Source organism: Podarcis cretensis, assembly GCF_951804945.1.
Source record: "Podarcis cretensis genome assembly, chromosome: Z".
NCBI classification, from domain to species: Eukaryota; Metazoa; Chordata; class Lepidosauria; order Squamata; family Lacertidae; genus Podarcis; species Podarcis cretensis.
This window is the reverse complement of record NC_137184.1, coordinates 13,497,997-13,519,216: the sequence shown is the minus strand read 5'-3', so window position 1 is coordinate 13,519,216 and position 21,220 is coordinate 13,497,997. Positions and strand designations below refer to the sequence as shown.

Below are 21,220 nucleotides of genomic sequence, written 5' to 3'. Positions count from 1 at the left end.
ATTTCATCCCCGATTATATTAAAACAGAATCAATACTGGGCTGAGTCTCAAGAGTGGTTCCTATTACATTAGAGTTACAGCCTATACTATCTGCCTCCAATGATTAGTTATGAATGGGCATTCCCACCATCATGGAGAAAAATGTGCATTTCCAGCATTTAAATCAATTTACTGTGAATATTCCATTCAATCTTGCAAGTGCTAAGTACCACCTTCAGGAGCAATTTAGGCCCTATCCGTGCTATACATTTAAAGGAGCATCATAGCACTTCAAACACTCATGCCTTCCCCCAAAGCATCTTGGGAAGTGTGGATTGTTAAGATTGCTGTGCGTTGTTAGGAGACCCCTATTCCCACACAAAGCTAAAAATACCAGAGAGGCTTAGTAATCAATCCCTCTTCCCAGGGAACTCTGAGAATTGCAGTTTTATTATGAAAGGGCCTCCTAACAGCTCTTAAAATTTAACCAACTACAGCTCCCAGAATCCTTGGGGGGAAAGCCATGGTTGTTTAAAGTGGTAGGATACTGCTTAATAAATAGTGCAGATGGGGCATTATATTGTGCCACTGAGGTGTTTGAACATCTGTGTGTACATCTGAGGCCAGGAAATGAGTCTGTTACAGTGAGAGGAGGACTCTGGCTCCTACTGTTTACGTACTCTGGGGGCGGAGGCTTGGTCCGGGCCCATACGACGGATCTAAGACGCCCTTTTCTTTGCCAGCCTTGTCCTGCTTGCCAGCTGCTTTCAGCGTTGGAAACTCCTCGGGAGAGAAGGATAACTGTCGGCTTGAGGCCCTTGAACCTGATGAGGAGGGAAAAAAGAGGAACAAGGTGATCAGGCAGAGAGGCTGGGGCTCCATGCTCCAAAACTATCCCTCCTTCTTAGCTGGAGAGACAAAACCAGAAGAACAAAATACGCACAACGGCCTATATGTTACGGCAACTTCCGTTTCACGTGCTTTCAAGGCACATGTGACCACTGACAAGCATACCTTCTTCGGCCCCAGAAGGGGGTGGGCTTATGTGCGCACCGCCAAGACGTGCAATGACCCAGAACACAACCTCTGCACAAACGGGGGGTTGCCTATACTTACCACCTTCTGGTCCGGCTGGCTTTCCATTCAGCTGTGCCCATGACTTTGGTCCACCTGGCACTGAATTTGTACTCTGTGGAAGAAGACAAAAAGAGAATGAAGAAGAGTCCAGCTGGATCAGGACCTGACAGCTTTGGGATTTAATATGAATGGGCAGACTGGCAACCCATGTCCAAGAGAGTTGAGCAGACAAGGAAAGCAGCACTTTTCAATCAAAGATGGAATGTGCATGGGGCATGAAAAACCAATATGATTCTCTCACCTCCTGACTGATTGACTGCGTCAGCTTCTGTAAACTGGAGACAGATTTCTGCAAATCCTGCTGCGGCAGCAACTCCTGCGGCTGTGTGGCCGTGGCACTGGAACTGGGGGAAGGCAAGAACAGGGGAGAGTTAAAACACTGCACATGCTATGTGGGCCAAGCCCCAAAATCAAGGCCAGCTCAAAAGACATCTGCCATTAAGCCACAACTGCAGCCTAAGCCCTCTCTGCAACCAAGCCCTGAACAACTTGGCCCAGGATACCCACAGAGACCGCCTGAACCCTTATATCCCAGATCAATCACCAAGATAGCCTGCAAGAGCGTCTCTGGCCATTCCCTGAGTTGGTGAGGCTCATTTGATGACCATGAGAAATTGAGCTTTTAGTGTCATTGCCCCAGTCCTGTGGAACAGGCTGCCAACTGAGATTCAGCTGGCACCGGCTGTGCCAACTTTTAAGTGCCTGCTGAAAACATTTGTATTCCATCAGGCCTATACAGGCAATTAAGAGTATATCCGTCACAATGGTCTACTGAAGTATGTTTTTCTTGAAAAGATTTTTGGTTTTTACTTTTTTAATTGGTTTTACTGTACTGTTTTATATTGCTGTAAATCGCTGTGATGTATTTTTATGATGCGGCAGTATATAAATATTTTCTACAAATAAAATAAATTTGTGCGCTGCAGTCTATTATTTGATTATTGATGTAAACCTCCAAAACGTATTTTGTATAGCTAAGTTTTTACCTCTATCTTCAGTACATCTTATTTTATTTTATTGCTATGGCTAGTGGCTGATGCAAATAAACATTCTTCTGATCCGATCTGCGCTGCAGCAGTTTAGCAAGCATGATGAGACTCCAGCCTTTTCCACAGCTTGGAAGTTTCAGCAGAGAGTTGGAAATGACCTGGCAGTTCTGTGGTGGTCCTCCATTCCCAGCTCAAAGTCTGGGAGCTGCTTGGACACCTGCACCACCATGGTGAGCATCTCAGCAAGCTCTCACCACCCTTCTCCATCCCCAGAAGATGGAGTCATTGTCCAGTGTGAAAGGAAAAAGTCTAGGCCAGTCTTGGGCATGCATACCTCACCCCCATCATCTTCTAGTGCAGCCGCACAAAAAAGGGGTTTGGAAAAATATTGCTTCTGTTTTTTATTAACAGCAGTTGACCACACTGTTGGCAAGCAATGGACTCAGCATTAGCTGTGGTTTGCTTGAAACAAAGCCAATGGAGCCCATATTCCATGGGTTCCTTGTGATTAAGGATAGATGGTTAATCTGCTCCATTCCAAAAATCCTCTGGTAAGGAAGTCATAACTTTTTAAAGTGGTATTGTTGTGCTTTAAATGTATGGTGTGAATCGGGCATAACATTGGATACAACTCAATGCTGGTTATACTCAGAGCAGACCCATTAATGGACGTAACTTAGCTCTATTTATTTCAGCAGGTGTACTTTAACGTCCGTTATCTATGCTCTGGTGACCTCTAGGTTAGATTACTATAACAAGTTATATGTAGGGTTGCTTCTAAAGACGGTTCAGAAACTTCAGCTGGTGCAGAATTCAGCAGCCAGGCTGTTCACTGGGGCAAGATGGTTTGAGCATATAACGCCAATCCTGGCCTGTCTACACTGCCAATTAGTCTCTGAGCCAATCTAAAGTGCTGGTTTTGAGCTATAAAGCCTTAAAAAGCTCAAGACCACAATACTTCAAGGACCACTTCTCCCCATATGAACCGACCTAGACCCTGTGATCAGGTGCCCCCTCCATGAGTGGTCTGGAGAGTGGCAACACAAGAACAGGTCTTTCTGCAGTGGCTCCCCATTTGTGGGATGCTCTCCCTATAGAGTCCTCGTTACATATCTTTAGGCGCCAGACAAAGTTCCCTCTTCTCTCAAGCCTTTACCTGATTACACAATCATGGGCTTTTAAACCAGGGGGTGGGGTGTTTGTTGCTTTGTTATTACTTTGTTTGTGTTTTTATACTGTAAACCACCTTGTAATTCTCAAATGAAGGGTGGTCTAGAAATAAAATAAATAAAATAATAAAAATACTTGGAGAACTCAAGCTGAATGCAGAAGGCACTGCCTCCTGCAAGCAAAGGACCAGGGGTTGAGGGTGGTGCTCCTCCTCCTCCTCCTTCTACCTCTTTTGGTCTGGCGGGTCCTGCTTGTTTGCCCATCCTGTGCCGTCCTTGGGTACGATGATGATATTAGGGTCGTTTCCTTTGTTCTCAGACTTCAAACTTGGCAAATTGGCAGGAGGTGGCATGCGCCGGGCAGCAGCAACTTTCCCAAGACTCTGTAAGCCATGTCTAGGAATAACTGGAGAGGGAGAGCTATTTTAATTTTTATTATTATCACTATCATTACCAAATAAAACCATCACCCCTTCACACTAATCTCCCAGCATAGGTTGCAAGATTTAAAACACAACATTAAAAGGGGACTCCTGACCGTTAAGTCCAGTTGTGAACAACTCTGGGGTTGCGGCGCTCATCTCGCTTTACTGGCCGAGGGAGCCAACGTTTGTCTGCAGACAGTTTTTCTGGGTCATGTGGCCAGCATGACTAAGCAGCTTCTGGCAAAACCAGAGCAGCGCACGGAAACGCCGTTTACCTTCCTGCCGGAGCGGTATCTATTTATCTACTTGCACTTTGATGTGCTTTCAAACTGCTAGGTTGGCAGGAGCAGGGACCAAGCAATGGGAGCTCACCCCGTCGCGGGGATTCGAACTGCCGACATTCTGATCAGCAAGCGCTAGGCTCTGTGGTTTAGACCACAGTGCCACCCGCGTCCCTTTAAAACATTTAAAACAGTTCAAAGACAACTTGCAATCACAGAAACAAGGTGCAGCCTAAAAATATACACCCATCAAAAGATGAGACTTCAGCATTAAAAGGAAACTATATGGCGAAGGTGCCTCTGTGGGGAGGGAGTTCCACAGCCATGGGGCAGCCTCAGAGAAGGTCCTCTCCCAGGCCACCCCCACCCTGAACTTCTGAGGGAGGCAGTACCAGAAGAGCTCTCTCTGCCAATCTTAGCTGTTTGGGACTCAGATAAATCAGCAGGGAATGTTCAAAAGAAAAAAAAAGGGGGGGGGGAGATTGGGTGTTAATAAAGAAAAACCACAAGAATTAGCACACTTTCCAACCAAATGCAATACATATGTACAGCATCCATAAAGATTTTAACAAAACAAAAAGAAACTGCACATATAAATATAACGCTTATATCTCCAATAACACACTGGGTAGAGTAATTAAAAAGAACAAAAATGAAGACAGTACCAGGACAGAGGTTGGGGATCGATGGTATCTAGCACTGAGTAAACTGGCAAAAATGTATAAATCTAAATCAAATACATGTTGGAAATGTAAATTGAAAGAAGGTTCTTTTTATCATATGTGGTGGTCTTTTAGTAAGGTTAAAGCTTACCGGGAAATGATATATAATGAAATGAAAAGGATGTTTAAAATAAGCTTTGTAAAAACAAACAAACCCAGCAGCTTTTCTTTTGGAAATTATAGGGACAGAACTATCTAAACTGTATAGAAATTTATTCATGTACACTACTCAGTGGCGGAGCTTCACGCTCCAGCACTGGGGGCGGAGGGCAGGCGGGGGCGGGGCTGGCGCGCCGCCTGTAGGGGCGTGGCATGCATCTTGGAGGCGTGGCACACCGCCCGTAGTGGCGAGGCGCGCATCATGGGGGTGTGGCGTGCTGACCATAGGGGCGTGGCACCCCGCTGGGATCATGCCATTGGGGGCACACCTCTTTCTCCGCCAGTGATGCTACTTCAGCAGCAAGAATGTTACTTGCCCCAAAATGGAAAAAAGTCATCCCAGCAAAGGAAGAATGGATACAAAAAATTAAGGAATATGCAGAAATGGCAAAACTTGCTGGAAAATAAGAAATCAAGATAACAAACTTTTTATAAAAGAATGGAAATGGTTTATTGACTTTTTACAGATAAACTGTAAACAGATAGAAACATTGGCAGGATTATTGTAATAACCTGCAGTTTCATAAGAGTATATATTTAAAGAAAATGAGCAATAATAAATGAGCAAATTAAGTTAATTTGGATATGCAGAAGATATTAAAAAATAAATTTAGGGAACCGCAGAAAGAGGGGGAAGGAAGTCAAGTTTTGAAATGTCAAAATGATTGTAAAATTAGTGAAATGTATAAAATTAGTGAAATGTATAAAAAGTATAATTTTTTTTATTTTTAAAGACAGGTTGGGGAGGTATAAAAAAGGCACATAAAATATAATACTCGAGAATCAACTTAAGTTATCCCTTATTTTTGAAAGGGTGGGAGGAATGATGACTCCTGCAAACTCGCCCACTAGTGCAATTATTCGACTGAATCAGCCAGATCCATTTAAATGCAGCTGGGGTGACTGGCCATGTTTCATATTATAAGCGTACTCAATAAAATCGTATCAAATAGAAAGGAAATTATTCTTGCTTTGACCTCTAGAGATGCTCAGTTTATACACTGATCTTTCTAAAAGAGCAGTCTCCCAGACCTTGGAGGGATTAAATTGTTTCAAGTCATCCCTCACTTGCTTTCATAGCTACGAGCACTGGCCTTGGATGCGCAAACAGAAGCACAAATGCCCTTCCACAAAGCCCTATCACCCAGGTCACTGTTATCTGCACTGATCGGTTGACGTCCTCCAGGATTTAAGACAGTGAGTTCTTCTGCAGTCCCTTGTGTTCAGATGCCAGAGGATGAATCTAAGACCTTTGGCATGCAAAGCTGATGCTTTGCCACTGAGCCTTGAACCTTCCTCCTACCAGGCTAGTAGCTTATGTGAGCTTATTTGCAAGGCAACTGTTATTGCACAGAAGACTGTCCATGAATCCAAAGCCTCTAGCCCATAGTTCCCTCTCTGCTTCCCTCCAAGTTCACTCCCTCCTCCTTGCTTACCTGTGGTCCTGATAGCTTCTACTGACTTTCCTTTATACTTATCAAACAGGCTGAGAGTGGAGTACTTGCTTTTCCCATCCTTTCCCTTGGTAAGTTGCCCCAAACGATCGGACATTGCGATGAAATGTCATCTAGTAAAGAAATTTCTCTGCGCCGCTCCCGATCTGCCTAAGGTGCGGGGGAGGAGAAAAGCAGTACAGTAAAAAAAACACACACACACCACATTTTTACATAAAGGACAATATCAATCTGCATTCTAGGCATCTTATTGACCTGTTTTTGTTATTATTGTTATTATTTAGTAAATGTGTTAATAGTTTTTTGTCATAGCCCCTCAAAGCAATTTACAATATTTTAAGAAAAATACTCATATTCATATATTACTATTATTCTATATGTTTAATTTGTACAGCACCCTTCATTCAAAGATCGCAGGGAAGTTCACAACATAAAGAATGAAAATACATAATAAAACAAAAAACAAACCAATATTCCCCTCCCACAAACAGATTTAAAAGGCCGCAGAATGTTAATCACCCAGAGGCTCAGCGATAAAGAAATGTTTTTGCCTTGCACCTAAAGATGTGCAATGAAGGCACAAAGTGAGCCTCCCTGGGGAGAGCATTCTACAAGCATGCCTGTTGTCATTCTGTCACCTTCCAGGCTTCTCGTGGAGGGGACACATAAAGAAGGGCATCAGACGATGGGTGCAGGGTCTGGGTCGGTTCATGTGGGGAGAGGTGGTCCTTGAGGTATTGTGGTCCTGAGCCATTTAAGGCTTTATAGGTCAAAACCAGCACTTTGAATTGAGCCTGGAAACTAATTGGCAGCCAGTGCAGCTGTGCCAGGATTGGTGTAATCCTGTGCTCAAACCGCCTAACACCAGTGCTCAAGATTCCAAACTTTCAGAGGAAGCCCTACTCATTACACATTGCAGTAATCCATGAATTATGGTGCTGGAGGAGACTCTTGAGAGTCCCATGGACTGCAAGAAGATCAAACCTCTCCATTCTGAAGGAAATCAGCCCTGAGTGCTCACTGGAAGGACAGATTGTGAAGCTGAGGCTCCAGTACTTTGGCCACCTCATGAGAAGAGAAGACTCCCTGGAGAAGACCCTGATGTTGGGAAAGATGGAGGGCACAAGGAGAAGGGGGCGACAGAGGACGAGATGGTTGGATAGTGTTTTCGAGGTTACCAGCATGAGTCTGACCAAGCTGCGGGGGGCAGTGGAGGACAGGAGTGCCTGGCGTTCTCTGGTCCATGGGGTCACGAAGAGTCGGACACGACTAAACGACTAAACAACAACAACAACAAGCAAACTAAGGCCTGGGGGCAGGATCTGGCCCAATCACCTTCTAAATCCGGACCGTGGACGGTCCAGGAATCAGCGTGTTTTTACATTAGTAGAATGTGTCATTTTATTTAAAATGCATCTCTGGGTTATTTGTGGGGCATAGGAAGTCGTTCATTCCCCCCCCCCATATAGTCCGGCCCCCCACAACGTCTGAGGGACAGTGGACCGGTCCCCTGCTGAAAATGTTTGCTGACCCCTGCAGTAATCTAACCTAGAGGCTACCAGAGCAGACAACAGAAGCTAGGCTATCCCTGTCAAGATAGGGGCTCAGCTGGACCACTAGCTGAAGCTGATGGAAGGCACTCCACACCACTGAGGCCACCTAAGCCTCAATCAAAAGCAAAGGATCCAGAAGTACCCCTGCCCCTGCTCCTTCAGAGGGGGTGCAACCCCATCAGGACCAGGCAACCTCCCATCCACCCATTCTAAGCAACCCCCATGAACAGAGCCTCATATCTGGATTGAGCTTCAGTTTTTTGGCTCTCATCCAGTCCATTACCAAGGCAAGATATCGGTCCAGTACATCCACTGCCGCCACAGCTGCAGATGTAAAAGAGAAATACAGCTGTGTGTCTTCAGCAAACTGCTGACAACATACTCCAAAACTCTGATGACCCCACACAGCAGTTTCATGAAGTTGTTAAATACATAGGGGATAAAATTGAACCCTGAGGAGCCCCACATTGAAGGCTCCACAGGAAAAGCGCACACACATGCACACACACATGCACACACACACACACACACACACACACACCACCCTCTGGAAATGACCAAAACTAGCATTAAAAAAAATATTCCAAAAAGACATTCCTTTTTATTCAACTATCTATGACCTTTTTGCATATGTGGGGGATGTTTTAATGTAGCTGTTACTGTTTTTAACAGAATTCATAGAATCATGAAATTGTAGGGCCCCTCCTAACTCTACAATTCTATGAATTCTATTAAGAACAACAACAACACCTACATTAAAACATCACATATATGCAAATAGGCCTATACTTGAGTATATATGGTAGTTTCATTGATGCACAGGAAACTGAGGTGGTGCTCCTGCTAAAGGGCAAGAAGCTACAGGAAAAAAGCAGCTGCAGGGAACAACTCATGGTTTCAGTTGTCTCTACAAAATGCACAGAGTATGGGAAACAAACAAGATGAACTGGAGTTTTTAATACAGGATGGCAGGCATTACTGAATTGCAGACATTACTGAAACCTGGTGGGATGAGACTCATGACTGGAATATAGGAATTGAGGGGTATAACCTGTTCAAAACGAATAGACCAAACAGGAAGGGAGTAGCAGCAGAATTGTATGTAGTCAGCTGTTAACAACAACTGCTGCTCTCCAGAGTCCGGGGGTGGGGGTGTCCATACTTTCCTTTGGTCCCAGGATGTATAACATTTTGGACCAACATACCACACCCACAAGAACTGGGCACTTTATGTTAATTCCTCCATAAAGAAAGCCTACTACTTTATTTAAAACAGCCAAGATTTCAGGAGGATAACTTGTCCTGTGGGTTCTCTTTAAACAACCCTTCTGTGTTAGAAAATGAGTCCACTGAGGTTGTTTGTGTTTGTTTCCCAAGTTTATTAAGTTGCTTTGCTATGGCTCTAGGCCGCTGGGACTTCATAAGGACTGGTGTGTGTGTGTGTGTGTGTGTGTGTGTGTGTGTTGTGTGGGGGGAAGGGAGGGAGGGAGGGAAAGAGAGAGAAAGAAGTGGTGGCCAAATGACACTGGCGGGTGGGCCAGATGCAAAAGTAGTTAGAGCAACAAATTTAGAATTCACGCTTCTACAGTAGGCTGGTTTCTGCATACACTCACAAACCCTTCTCTATCCCCCATCCAGGCAAGCAAGTGGCAATTTCAGAGTTTAAGGAGACTCTTTGCAGCCAAGCAAAAACACTCAAGGGAGATGCAAAGCAGGGCTGGTGAGAGGTGTGGCTGGGGGAAATTATGAGGGCAGGACAGAGAGGTCTGGAGGGCCACTTCCAGCCCCTGGGCCTGGAGTTCCTCCACTCTGACCAGAGCGAGGCAAAGAGTGATGGTGAACCCATCACAAGTCCCCAAGCACACGAAGGCTTGGCATGCTCCCCAGATTTTCATCAGCAAAACAGCATTAATGCAAATAAAGACCCGAATAATCTACCTATTTGCCGTAGCTTTTCCTGTTGTGGCAATATCAGTTCAGTCTTTTCTGCGTAATGAGTTAGTGCTACTCGTTAGGTCTGGATCGCTGTGGCCTTCGCAGCAACAGGGATGTGAGGAAGGCCCAATAGCGACCGGCCTGCGCTTGGCAATTTAACAGAATCAAAGCGATTGCACGCATGTGTATACAACAGGAAAACAGTGACTCATCAACCTGCACACTCTGCGCACTCCCATTGACAACACAATTCCCCAGATCCTTGCAGGAAGGGGAACATTTGCAGCAGCAGATGTCAGATGGTTAACAGAGGATGGAGAAGAAGAAGAAAAAAGGAGAGGGCAGGTGGTAATTCTTCAAGAAAAGCCAGCGAAACAGATCACAGTGTGGAGATACCAAAGAGAAGCCCTAGCAACCACCCTTTCTCGCAATCCCAGTTCGCATCGGAACAATGAAAGAGGAAGGAATAAACAACTGCCACATCTCAAGGAAGGATGTTCAGAGAGTATTACCATCAAAAAGGTTTCTTGAGAGCTGCTTGGGCTGGATCCCCTCATGCCTTTCCAAAAGTGGCCCAGCCCCAGTCACATGTAAAGAAGGAAGGTGGTGAAATTTAAAGCACAAAAGGTGCACAGGCAAGAAAGGGGGCTGACCCATGACTGCCTGCCCCCCTCAAGGCCATGAAGCTCACTGGGTGTGACTCTGGGCCAATCACTACCACTAAGCCTATAACATACCTCACAGGGTTTTCGTGGGGATTAAATGGGGGGGGGGGAGAGAACCTTGTGTACCACATTAAGCTCCTTGGAGGAAAGTGAGAAAAATGCAATAAAATAAGTAAATAAATAAATAGTACTAGAAAGGTGTTGGTAGGACACTGGTTAGGAGAGGGTGTGTAGAGAAGGGCAGAAGAAGGAAAACTACCAAGTGGATGCTTGCCTCCCACCTGTGTCTCACACTCTCACCCTTTTACACATGGCTGGGGGATAAACCTGTGTTTAAATACTTGGGTCGGCCACTACACTGTGACAAGGGAAAGGAGATATGTCGCCCTCAAGACATTGCTTTGGCTCCACCTGCCATCAGCCTGAGCCAGCGTGGCCAACGTTCAGGGATGGGAGTTGGGAGTTCTGCAAACCCCTGCTCTAAACAGTGCAAACCTAGAAATAGCTATTTTGCCAGTGAAATACCTAGGCAAGCTGCAGAGGAAGGGGCTGCTTGTTCCTCAGTCCCACTCTGCTGGGCATGAATAAAAGGCACCTGCTAGAACCAGCCAGATTGACTGAAGCACGTACAGTTCTTATTCTTATTCTCTATAGCCACAACTTTCACATCAGCTCTGGTTACCCAGATGCTTCCAGAAACAGTCAAAGTGCTGGTGATTACCTCTAAGGCCCAGGGGCCAGGGGCCAGATCCGGCCCAATTGCCTTCTAAATTCAGCCAGCGGATGGTCCGGGAATCAGCATGTTTTTACAGTGGTGCCTCGCAAGACGAAATTAATCCGTTCCGAGAGTCTCTTCATCTTGCGGTTTTTTTCGTCTTGTGAAGCACGGCTATTAGCGGCTTAGCGGCTATTAACGGCTTAGCGGCTTTAAGAAAAAGGAAACAAACTCGCAAGCCCATAGGGAAATTCGTCTTGCGAAGCACCTCAAAAAACGGAAAACTCTTTCGTCTAGCAAGTTTTTCGTCTTGCGAGGCATTCGTCTTGCGGGGCACCACTGTACATGAGTTGAATGTGTCCTTTTATTTAAACTGCACCTATGGGTTATTTGTGGAGCATAGGAATTCGTTCTCCCCCCCTCCAAAATAATAGTCCGCCCCCCCCACAGGGTGTGGACCAGCCCCCTGCTGAAAAAGTTTGCTGACCCCTGCTCTACATCATAAGGTACAGCCAACACAGAGCCCACCAAAGGTTTAGTTATCAGTATTTATAAAGCACTTCATAATTTAAAAGCCCTACACAATATACAGAATAAACAGCAATAAAACAGCATCTTTCGCAAAGAACAGCAGCATTATAAAAACAGGAATTCAGAGACAACATGGTCCAGTCTTAGGACCATGTTGGTCCTCAGGAAACCCTGAGCAAAAAAGATGTGCCTTTGCAAGATGTGTGAAGCAGCTGATGATCATAGAGTGAAATGGGCACCTGACAGTGCAGGGAAAGTGGCAGAAAATGCTCATATTGGGTCACCACTCTGCAGTGTCCAAAATTGTCTAGGCACCAGGCATATTTTGCAACTGGCACAGGTCCGACTGTGACCACATGGAGGACTCTGGATGCCAGGCTGGCGACTGACATCTCCATCTGGCTGATCCCTCCAGCTTTCTTAAGACAGGTAAGCAGAAGAGCTTATTTACTGCATTTATATCCTACCTTTTTCTCCGAAGAGCACATGCTTCATTCCCCCACTCAGTTAATCCCTACAACGACCCTGTGAGGTAGGTATGGAGGCTGTGACTGACCCAAGGTCACTCAGTGAGGTTCATGACAGAGTGGGGATTTGAACCCTGATCTCCCAGGTCCTAGTCCATCACTCTAAGCACTACGCCACACTACACCACACTGACTTCCTAGAGTCCTTCTTCTATGGGGCAGATATTAAGTTAAATAAGTATGGGAGAAAGCAAAATGTCACTTAGAGAAGGATCTGCAATATTTTCCTTAAAGCTTGCATTTGTTTTATTCTGGATTGTTTTATTTGATGTTTTAATGTGTTGTGAATTGTTTTAAGATTTTTTTATTTAAACTGTAAAGTGACATAGAAATGAAATAAATAATAATAATAAATTTCACTGGGTGGGAGGCGCCTAGGCAAGGTTTAATTGTGGTATACAATAGGGTATAGTGCCACTAGAACCCGTCAATCCCAGCCAAAAGATAGTAAGAAAAGCCATGTTCGAAAAGGCCAATGGCCCACCTAGTGCTTGCAAGTGCCTTTGGGAGGCAGGACATGAGGGCAACAGCAATCTCCCCACTTGCAATTCCTAGCAATTGGCACCCAGAGGCTTCCGACAGTGGATGGTGATGAACACAGACTTCATGACTAGTAGCCAATAATAGCCTTTTCCTGCATGAATTCATCTAACCCTCTTTTAACTCCTTTCAAGGTGGCAGCCTTCACTACCTTTTGAAGCCAGCACAGCCAATGGTCAGGTATAATGGACACTGTAGTCTAATGCCCAAAGGACACCATATGAGATACCCACACAAGAGAAGACACGACAGCCACCATGAAAGACATAGTTGCTGTCACCTTGCAGAAACCAATGAGGTCTGATACTAGTAACTGTCTAGAACAGAGAATGGCTAACCTAGCTTTGAGGTGCTATGAGGGTAACTCTAGGCTGGATTTGAGTGGAAAGTGAAAAAAATATTCCCCCAGTTTTTCTGCAGATTTTCCATTTTGTAAGCTAATGAGTATCATGAACAGTGGATAGTGAAAAAAATATTCTCCCAGTTTTTCTGCAGATTTTCCATTTTGTAAGCTAATGAGTATCATGAACAGATGCAAAGTGCAACAACAATATTTAGACAAGTCTGGCCATTTCCGTTTGTTTGTTTGTTTGTTTGTTTGTTTGTTTGTTTGTTTGTTTGTTTGTTTTACTAAGCACAGTGGTACCTCGGTTTAGGAACGGTTTTGGTTTAAGAACTGACTTCCAGAATGGATCAAGTTCGTCAACTGAAGTACCAACATACAAGTAAAATAAATGTGCTGAACCAGATTGCTCCCTTTGGCTCTAATACTTTGGCCACCTCATGAGAAGAGAAGACTCCCTGGAAAAGACCCTGATGTTGGGAAAGATGGAGGGCACAAGGAGAAGGGGACGACAGAGGACGAGATGGTTGGACAGTGTTCTCCAAGCTACCAGCATGAGTCTGACCAAACTGCGGGAGACAGTGGAAGACAGGAGTGCCTGGCGTGCTCTGGTCCATGGGGTCACGAAGAGTCGGACACGACTAAACGACTAAACAACAACAAACAACAACAACACACTGGATTTTCCCCCACTTTCAAACCATGGTTAATGACCCTGGCTTCAAGAAACCATACAGTTTTAAACACAACAGTTTGGACACAATGAGACATTTCCATTAGTAAAAATGGAAGCAAGGACTTCCAATTTCCTCCTTGCAGCTCACAAAAAAATTGTGCAGATCAAGGGTTGGAGTTGTTAAGGTCCACATCGCCTTTGGGATAAATCTGTCAAGGGCCAGAACAAAAAGTGTCCTCCTACCTTTTCCCTTTCACCATGGAAGCAAACCGTATCCTCTAGCACTGATCTTGGTACAGAGTGCAAGGGATGTGGAATCAATGGGGAGCAACCAGAAAACAAATAGAGGTAACTTAACAAGGTTATTTAATTGTACTAAACATTGCTTAAAATTTAAAAATAAGGGCTTAGTTCTTTGCCACTGGTGGCCAAAACATTAGTAGCCCAGAAAAAGCAAAAGGTTAAAAGTCTACACAAGCAACTGAGCACAAAAACTGTCTGCACACTTTTCAAAATTCATATCCACGAGGGCTAGTCACTTGACTTTTTAAAATGTAAGCTGGAAATTCAGGAAAGGAGCACACAATGTCCCTGAGGTATCCAGCTTCAAGGTGATGAGGGAGAGTCTACCAGGTAGGACAACATTTGGAAATCAGAGGAGAGACAGTTATTACTTCTCTCCCCCTGAAGGCTGTTGATGGGCAACAAATGATTTGGCACAGGTGCATGTGGACAGGTGGGTAAGAAAACACCTATGGGCTGATTTTGCAAGGTGGCAATTAGAAAACACCCATCCACCCACACATTATCGACAGTCTTTAGAAAAATCCTAACCCAGCAGTTCAGAACTAAGGGCCACTTGCCAATCTCACCCGAAACGCTTGCCAAAAGCAACAGCAAGCAGATGCAGAGGAAACACTGGAAACTGCCTTATATTAGGACACACTGTTTGCCCATCTAGCCTGGTACTGCCCATTCAGTGGTGGGAAACCTCCAGCCCATGGGACAAACTAGGCCTGCAAGGCTGTTTTCCCAAGACCCACGGACCTGCCCCATGCCCAGTGCTAACACAGTACAGTCGTACCTTGGTTCTCGAACAGAATCTGTTCCAGAAGTCCGTTCAACTTCTGAAAAGTTTAGAAAACCAAGATGTGGCTTCTGATTGGCTGCAGGAGCTTCCTCAATCAGAAGCCATATTGGACGTTCGGCTTCCAAAAAAAGTTTGCTAACTGGAATACTTACTTCAGCTATTCCACACTCCTGCTCTAGGTGCTTGGGCAGAGAAGGCTCTCACCTGCTACCCTGATCTTATTACCTGGAGAAGCCAGGAGTGGAACCTGGGACCTTCTACATGCAAAGCATGTGCTCTGCCACTGAGCTATGATACTCTCACCAGAGAGAATAGAATGGAATGTCCGGGTTCAAATCTCTGCTCAGCCACATATGAATAAGGCATCTTCCTCACACCCATACACAAAATTCAACTTCCAACCAGGAATGGAAATGATAAAATTGCCAACACTCACAGAGCTTCAGTTCAGATGGAATGCCAAACCATGGTGGTATTTATTGAAGCGGAGCAAACAAAGAGCCTGACACTCAGTCCTGTGAAATTGCCACTGCCTGTGAAACGATCCCACTGCTTCCATGCCCCCCCACCAATGTCTCATTGTAATGTCATGTGATTGCCAGGTGGGGGACACTGCCCATCTTCCAGATTTGGCCCATCAGTTATGTGTGGAGGAGATAATAATCTGGGCTCCTGGCCAAATCCCATTCTCTACCCCTTCTGTTGCAAATGAACTGGAGCACAGAAACACATCTACACTGCCCTGGCATGTATCCAGGTCAGAAGTGGAAGCTTATCTTCACAACTGTTAAGATTAGCGGCAAAGGAAAACAAACACAAGGTTTAAGATAGGGGCAGGAAGAGAGAAAGGGTTATATCCAGTGCTAGTCCTTCTCAGAACCGAGAACCTCAGAGCCTATCTTGACTATGTTAGATCCATAAATTTTAATGGGTCTACTCTGGATACAACCCAAAATTCCTATTGCCAAGGCTTTAGGTAATCCTTTATACCCAGGAGGAGGATTTTACGCCTGGTATTCCAATACAAACAACAGTTTCTTAAGTGGGCATAAGATAAGAAAAGCAATGGACTTTCCTTCACTGGAGGTTTTTAAGTAGAGGTTGGATGGCCATCTGTCATGTATGCTTTAGCTGAGATTCCTGCATTGCAGGGGGTTGGAATAGATCATCCTTGGGGTCCCTTCCAACTCTACAATTCTATGATCCTATGGAAGGTAGATATAAGGAATCAGAAGAAACATTAAAACAAAATATAAATACTAGACCTAAAATACTAATCCATGAATATAAAAACCAAAATATTTTAAAAGATAAATCCACCTCAACTAAACTAAACTAAAAGGATGAATGGGGGGAAAGGCCACGGATATAACCAATTACTTTGCAAACTAGGGGTAAAGACCTTGGTAAAGAACAGTATTTGTGTCTGGTGCTTATAAACAGACAGCGATGACGCCAGTAGGGCCTCCCTTGGGAGAGCATTCCACAAGCAGGGAGCAGTGTTAGAAACAGATATTTCAGCTAATTGCCAAATGGCACCTTAAACCTGGGTGACAGTCACAATATATCTAGGTGCCTTTTTTATAGCAGGGATTATTATTATTAAGAATTATTTACTTTCTATACCTAATAATAATAAGCCACCCATCCATCCGACTACAGTGGTGCCTCGCAAGACGAAATTAATTCGTTCCACGAGTTGCTTCGTCTTGCGATTTTTTCGTCTTGCGGAGCGCGGATTCCCCGGGTATTAACGGCTTTAAGAAAAAGGAAGCAAACCCGCAAGACGTTTTCGTCTTGCGAAGCAAGCCCATAGGGAAATTCGTCTTGCGAAGCAACTCAAGAAACGAAAAACCCTTTCGTCTTGCGCATTTTTCGTCTAGCGAGGCATTCGTCTTGCGGGGCACCACTGTAGGTTTCCCTAGCCATTCTGGGTGGCTTCCAGCACATAAAAACATAATAAAACGTCAAATACTAAAAACTTCCTGATACAGGGCTGCCTTCAGATGTCATCTAAAAGTTCTTCATCTCCTTGACATAGAGAGCATTTCACAGGGAGGGCACCACTGCCAAGAAGGCCCTCTGCGTCGTTCCCTGTAACTTCACTTCTCGCAGTGAGGGAACTGTCAGAAGACCCCAGGAGGTAGACCTCAGTGTTTGGGCTGAACAATGGGGGTAGAGACGCTCCTTCAGGTATACTGGGCCAAGGCCATGTAGGGATTTAAAGATGAGCACCAGCACTTTGAGTTGTGTTCAGAAACGTACTAGGAGCCCATGAAAATCCTTTAGGACCAGCGTTATATGGTCCGGAGGCCACTCCTAGTCACCAGTCTATCTGCTACATTCTGGATTAGTTGTAGTTTCCAAGTCTCCTTCAAAGGTAGCCTCACGTAGATGACATTGCAGTAGTCCAAGATGGAGATAAATCAGAGCACGTACCACTATGGCGAAACAGTCTGTGGGCAGGTAGGTCTCAGCTGGCATACCAGACATGGGCGTAGCCGGGGGGGGCAGCTGCCCCCCTAAATCAATAAAAATAAATAAAAATACATAGCAAACTGATGTTCTGCCCCCCCCACAGCAAAAATCCTGGCTACGCCCATGGTACCAGATGGAGCTGGAAGACAGCTGCTCTAGACACAGAAATGACCTGTGCCCCCATGGACACCTGTGAGTCCAAAGTGACTCCCAGGCTGTGCACCTGGTCATTCAGGGGCACAGTTACCCCATTCAGGAGCAAGGAGTCCCATACACCCGCCCACACCCTGTCTTCCAAAAACAGTACAGTGGTGCCTCGCAAGACGAAATTAATTCGTTCCGCGAGTCTCTTCGTCTTGAGGTTTTTTCGTCTTGCGAAGCACGGCTATTAGCGTCTTAGCGGCTATTAGCGGCTTAGAAAAAGGGAAAAAAGGGAAAAAACTCGCAAGAACTCGCAAGACGTTTCGTCTTGCAAAGCAAGCCCATAGGGAAAGTCGTCTTGCGAAGCACCTCAAAAGACGGAAAACTCTTTCGTCTAGCGAGTTTTTCGTCTTGCGAGGCATTCGTCTTGCGGGGCACCACTGTACTTCTGTCTTGTCGGGATTCAACCTCAATTCATTAACCACCATCATTTCCTCCAACCGCCTTCAGACACTCACACAGGACATTCACTGCCTTCACTGGTTCTGATTTAAAGGAGAGATAGCTCCGGGTATCATCCACATTTTAAAAGAAAAAATCTCAAAGCAGTTTACAACGCATTAAAACATCAAGTGAAACAATCCAGAAGAAAACAAATGCAAGCTTCAAGGAAAATATTGCAGATCTTTCTCTAAGTGACATTTTGCTTTCCCCATACTTATTTACCTACCTAGCTGCCCCATAGCTGGAGGACTCTAGGAAGCTACTGATAGCCTTTTACCTCCATGAGCTTGTCCTTGGTATCAACAGTCTTGTCCATCTTAATTGTTAGCTTGATGTTGTCAGAAAGGGACACATGATTCCAGCAACTGGTATTTAGAAGCATCTCTGACTGTGGAAGCACAGCATCGTCACCACGGCTAGTAGCCACTGATAGTCTTATCCTTGATTCATCTGTCAGTCCTCTTCTAAAGCCATCCAAGTCGGTGGCCACTACATTTAGGAGCAAATCATGTCAAATGCCCATCAACTCCAGTATTTTCTCTCCAACAGTGGCCAACAGCGAAGCCCACAAGCAGGCCATACGGCCAATAGCCCTCTCTTCTGCTGCTCCTCCTCAGCACTTCATAGTGTTTCTGATTCTGGAGGTGGCATATAGCCACCATGGCTAGCAAACACCGATAGCCTGATTTTCTGTGAATGTGCCTATTCTGCTTTCCAATGGCTGCTAGTCACGTTTGCTGTTACAGGGCCTTCTTGCAACACCTGCAAGAAAAGGGCATTGTTCTTATGTCCAGCTTGTAGGCTTCCCACTGGGGCTTTCATTCTGCTGCTGTGGAAAAAAGGATGCTGGACTAGATAGGCTTCTGGTCTGATTCAGCAGGGCTCTCCTTATGTTCCTGAAGCTGGTGGCCACCAAATCTTGCGGCAGAAAATTCCATAGTTTCCCCATTCTTGATCCTAGCTAGGGCCTAGGCAAGAGGCACAGTGGTTGGCCACTGTGATAACAGGATGCTGGACTAGATGGGGCATTGGCCTAACCCTGCAGGGCTCATCTTACATTCTTATGATTTCTGCTTGTGCAATGGGACTTTCCATACTCTTTTCCTTTTGCACTCTCACCAATTCTGCTCCAGAAGGTTGGGGGAACCCCTAAGGCTGGTTTTGGGGAGTGAGGAGAATACTCTGCTGTGCAAACAAATTCCTCATGTAGCACTACACTGGATATAACCCTAGGTCTAGGGAGGAAAAAAACAAAGAAATTTCCCCCCATACCATACCATTCCATCACCACCCCAGGACTTCACATTTCTGGTCTTAACTGGTCTACTTTAATATTTCCCTCTGTTTTGGAGCAACAGATCCAGTGTTAGAAACTCAGATATATAAGCTAATAAGGCTCAGCATGGCTCCCAATTTGGCCCATGAGGCTGTTTCCCAAATCACACCCACCCGCCCCACCTCTCACATCATCCGTGACATAAGGTATGGGGCAGGTGAAGATGCAGCTGCCACTGTATGATCAGGAGCCTTAAAGTGCAATGACAAGGGAGGCTTGCGCTCCCTGGCAATCAGCTGATGAGTGGCAAGAGCAGGTCACCTGGGATCAGATATATTCCTGAGTATCCCATGGGGAGCTCCTCAGCACAGCTGGACCCAATAGAAAGCAGGGCTTGAAGTTAGTGATAGCAACTGATAGGAACTGACTTAAAGCTTCCTGGGTCTGGCTGTGCTCTTATGCTTCCCATGGAAAATTCCATAACTGGTCAATCCTTGAAGGGGCTTATAAAGAGCCCTCCTTAGCGCTTTGAAGCATCAACAATCTTTTGATCGGCAGCATTTCAAAGCACTAAACGCTACTGACAAGCCCTAAAGTCACCTGAAGTCAATGTGACTGACAGGTGAGCAGCCTCACCCACCTTACCCAGGGACAAGTATGGCTTAGCACCAGTGTGAAGAACACCTGAGGCCCTCCAGCTATCATTGGACTACAGCTCTCATCCCATCATCTTTGACCACTGGCCATGTGGATTAATGGGAGTTGGAGCATAATGACACAGATTTAGAGGCACAGATTTAGAGTGATGCCCAAACAAGTCCACTATCTTTAACCCCAACACACATAAGAGGAGCCATTTTCAGACAGACCATAACATGGACCAGGAATGGTCACAAGGCAGATGTGGACTGTTCAAGGACACCTTCCCAATTACCAACCAATTTCAGAACTGGGATACTGATAACCCTTCTATCGCAAAAAGCAGAGGGGGGTAGGAATGAAGTGTACCCCACATTGGATAAGCTCCTTCCACTCCATCCCCAAAATCAAACATTTAGCACGCTTGTGGTCCAAGGCATCGTGATTACAAGAAAAAGTCCAAAAGAGAGGCTTTCATCTCTCTCTCTCCATGGGGAATATACCCCAAATACTAGGCTAGGGTGGGGGCAGGGGGGAGAGGAACTTTCAAGCTTTAACCAGTAAAAGAACATGTATCTATATCTGCAAAAGGCAAGCAGAGTTTATTGATATTTATATACAGTTTCATAGCCCACCCGTCTCAATTTTACCTGTGGCTCTGGATCTTTAAATGCTTGACTTTGGAAAAATGTGTGAAAGCTAGGTGCTAACAGAAATCAATGACTGCTCAGCACTGGAGAAGAGATCTAATGTAACATTCCACCAAAAAAACACCCCAGCAATTCTACCTGCTAGAAGCCACCTCAAAGAAAATAAGAAGCACTCTTAAACACAGGCCATCATCCTGAGAAAAAAGTAGCACCACCTTTTGTGCCTTTCATCATGCCCCCCCCAAAAAAGCTTAAAGAGATATTGATCAAAGACGACAATAAAAAAAATTCGATTGTCACAATCCTCATTTTGTATTACAGCGACAGCCATTGACAGTAGAATTTTGGATGCGACACACAGTGACCATCTTGAAGGCATAGACAGATCCAACTTCCCAAATGTTCTCTTGTTTCATCATCACCATTTCACAGCTGGGAAGCTGCACAACTTTGGGAATGAAAACCATGATTTGTAGCCCCAAAAAGACACAGGAAAGAGGGGCGTGTTCTCCCTACAAACCCATTAAACGCACAGTTCTTAAAGAACAGATTTAAAATTCTAATTTGATCTACGAAAGGGCGGGGGGGGGGGGAGAGAGACTGACCACATCAGAAAAACTAACAGCCATTCACACGCACCAG

At 45.2% G+C, this 21,220-nt stretch overlaps 1 protein-coding gene across 13 annotated transcripts in view; it reads right to left on the bottom strand.

The window, feature by feature from the left end:
• PRRC2B (proline rich coiled-coil 2B) overlaps positions 1-21,220 on the bottom strand; it is a gene marked incomplete at its 3' end in the record, with an annotated part of 67,611 nt that overhangs the window by 44,670 nt on the left and 1,721 nt on the right. For all 13 annotated transcript variants that reach the window (XM_079962516.1, XM_079962508.1, XM_079962505.1 and 10 more), the window contains exons 2-6: positions 6,298-6,465; positions 3,503-3,680; positions 1,358-1,460; positions 1,096-1,168; positions 660-803 (exon numbers count right to left, since the gene is read on the bottom strand). In XM_079962516.1, coding sequence (XP_079818642.1) covers positions 660-803; positions 1,096-1,168; positions 1,358-1,460; positions 3,503-3,680; positions 6,298-6,412 — 613 coding nt within the window. In that variant the 5' untranslated portion in view covers positions 6,413-6,465. The remainder of the gene's footprint in view (positions 1-659; positions 804-1,095; positions 1,169-1,357; positions 1,461-3,502; positions 3,681-6,297; positions 6,466-21,220) is intronic.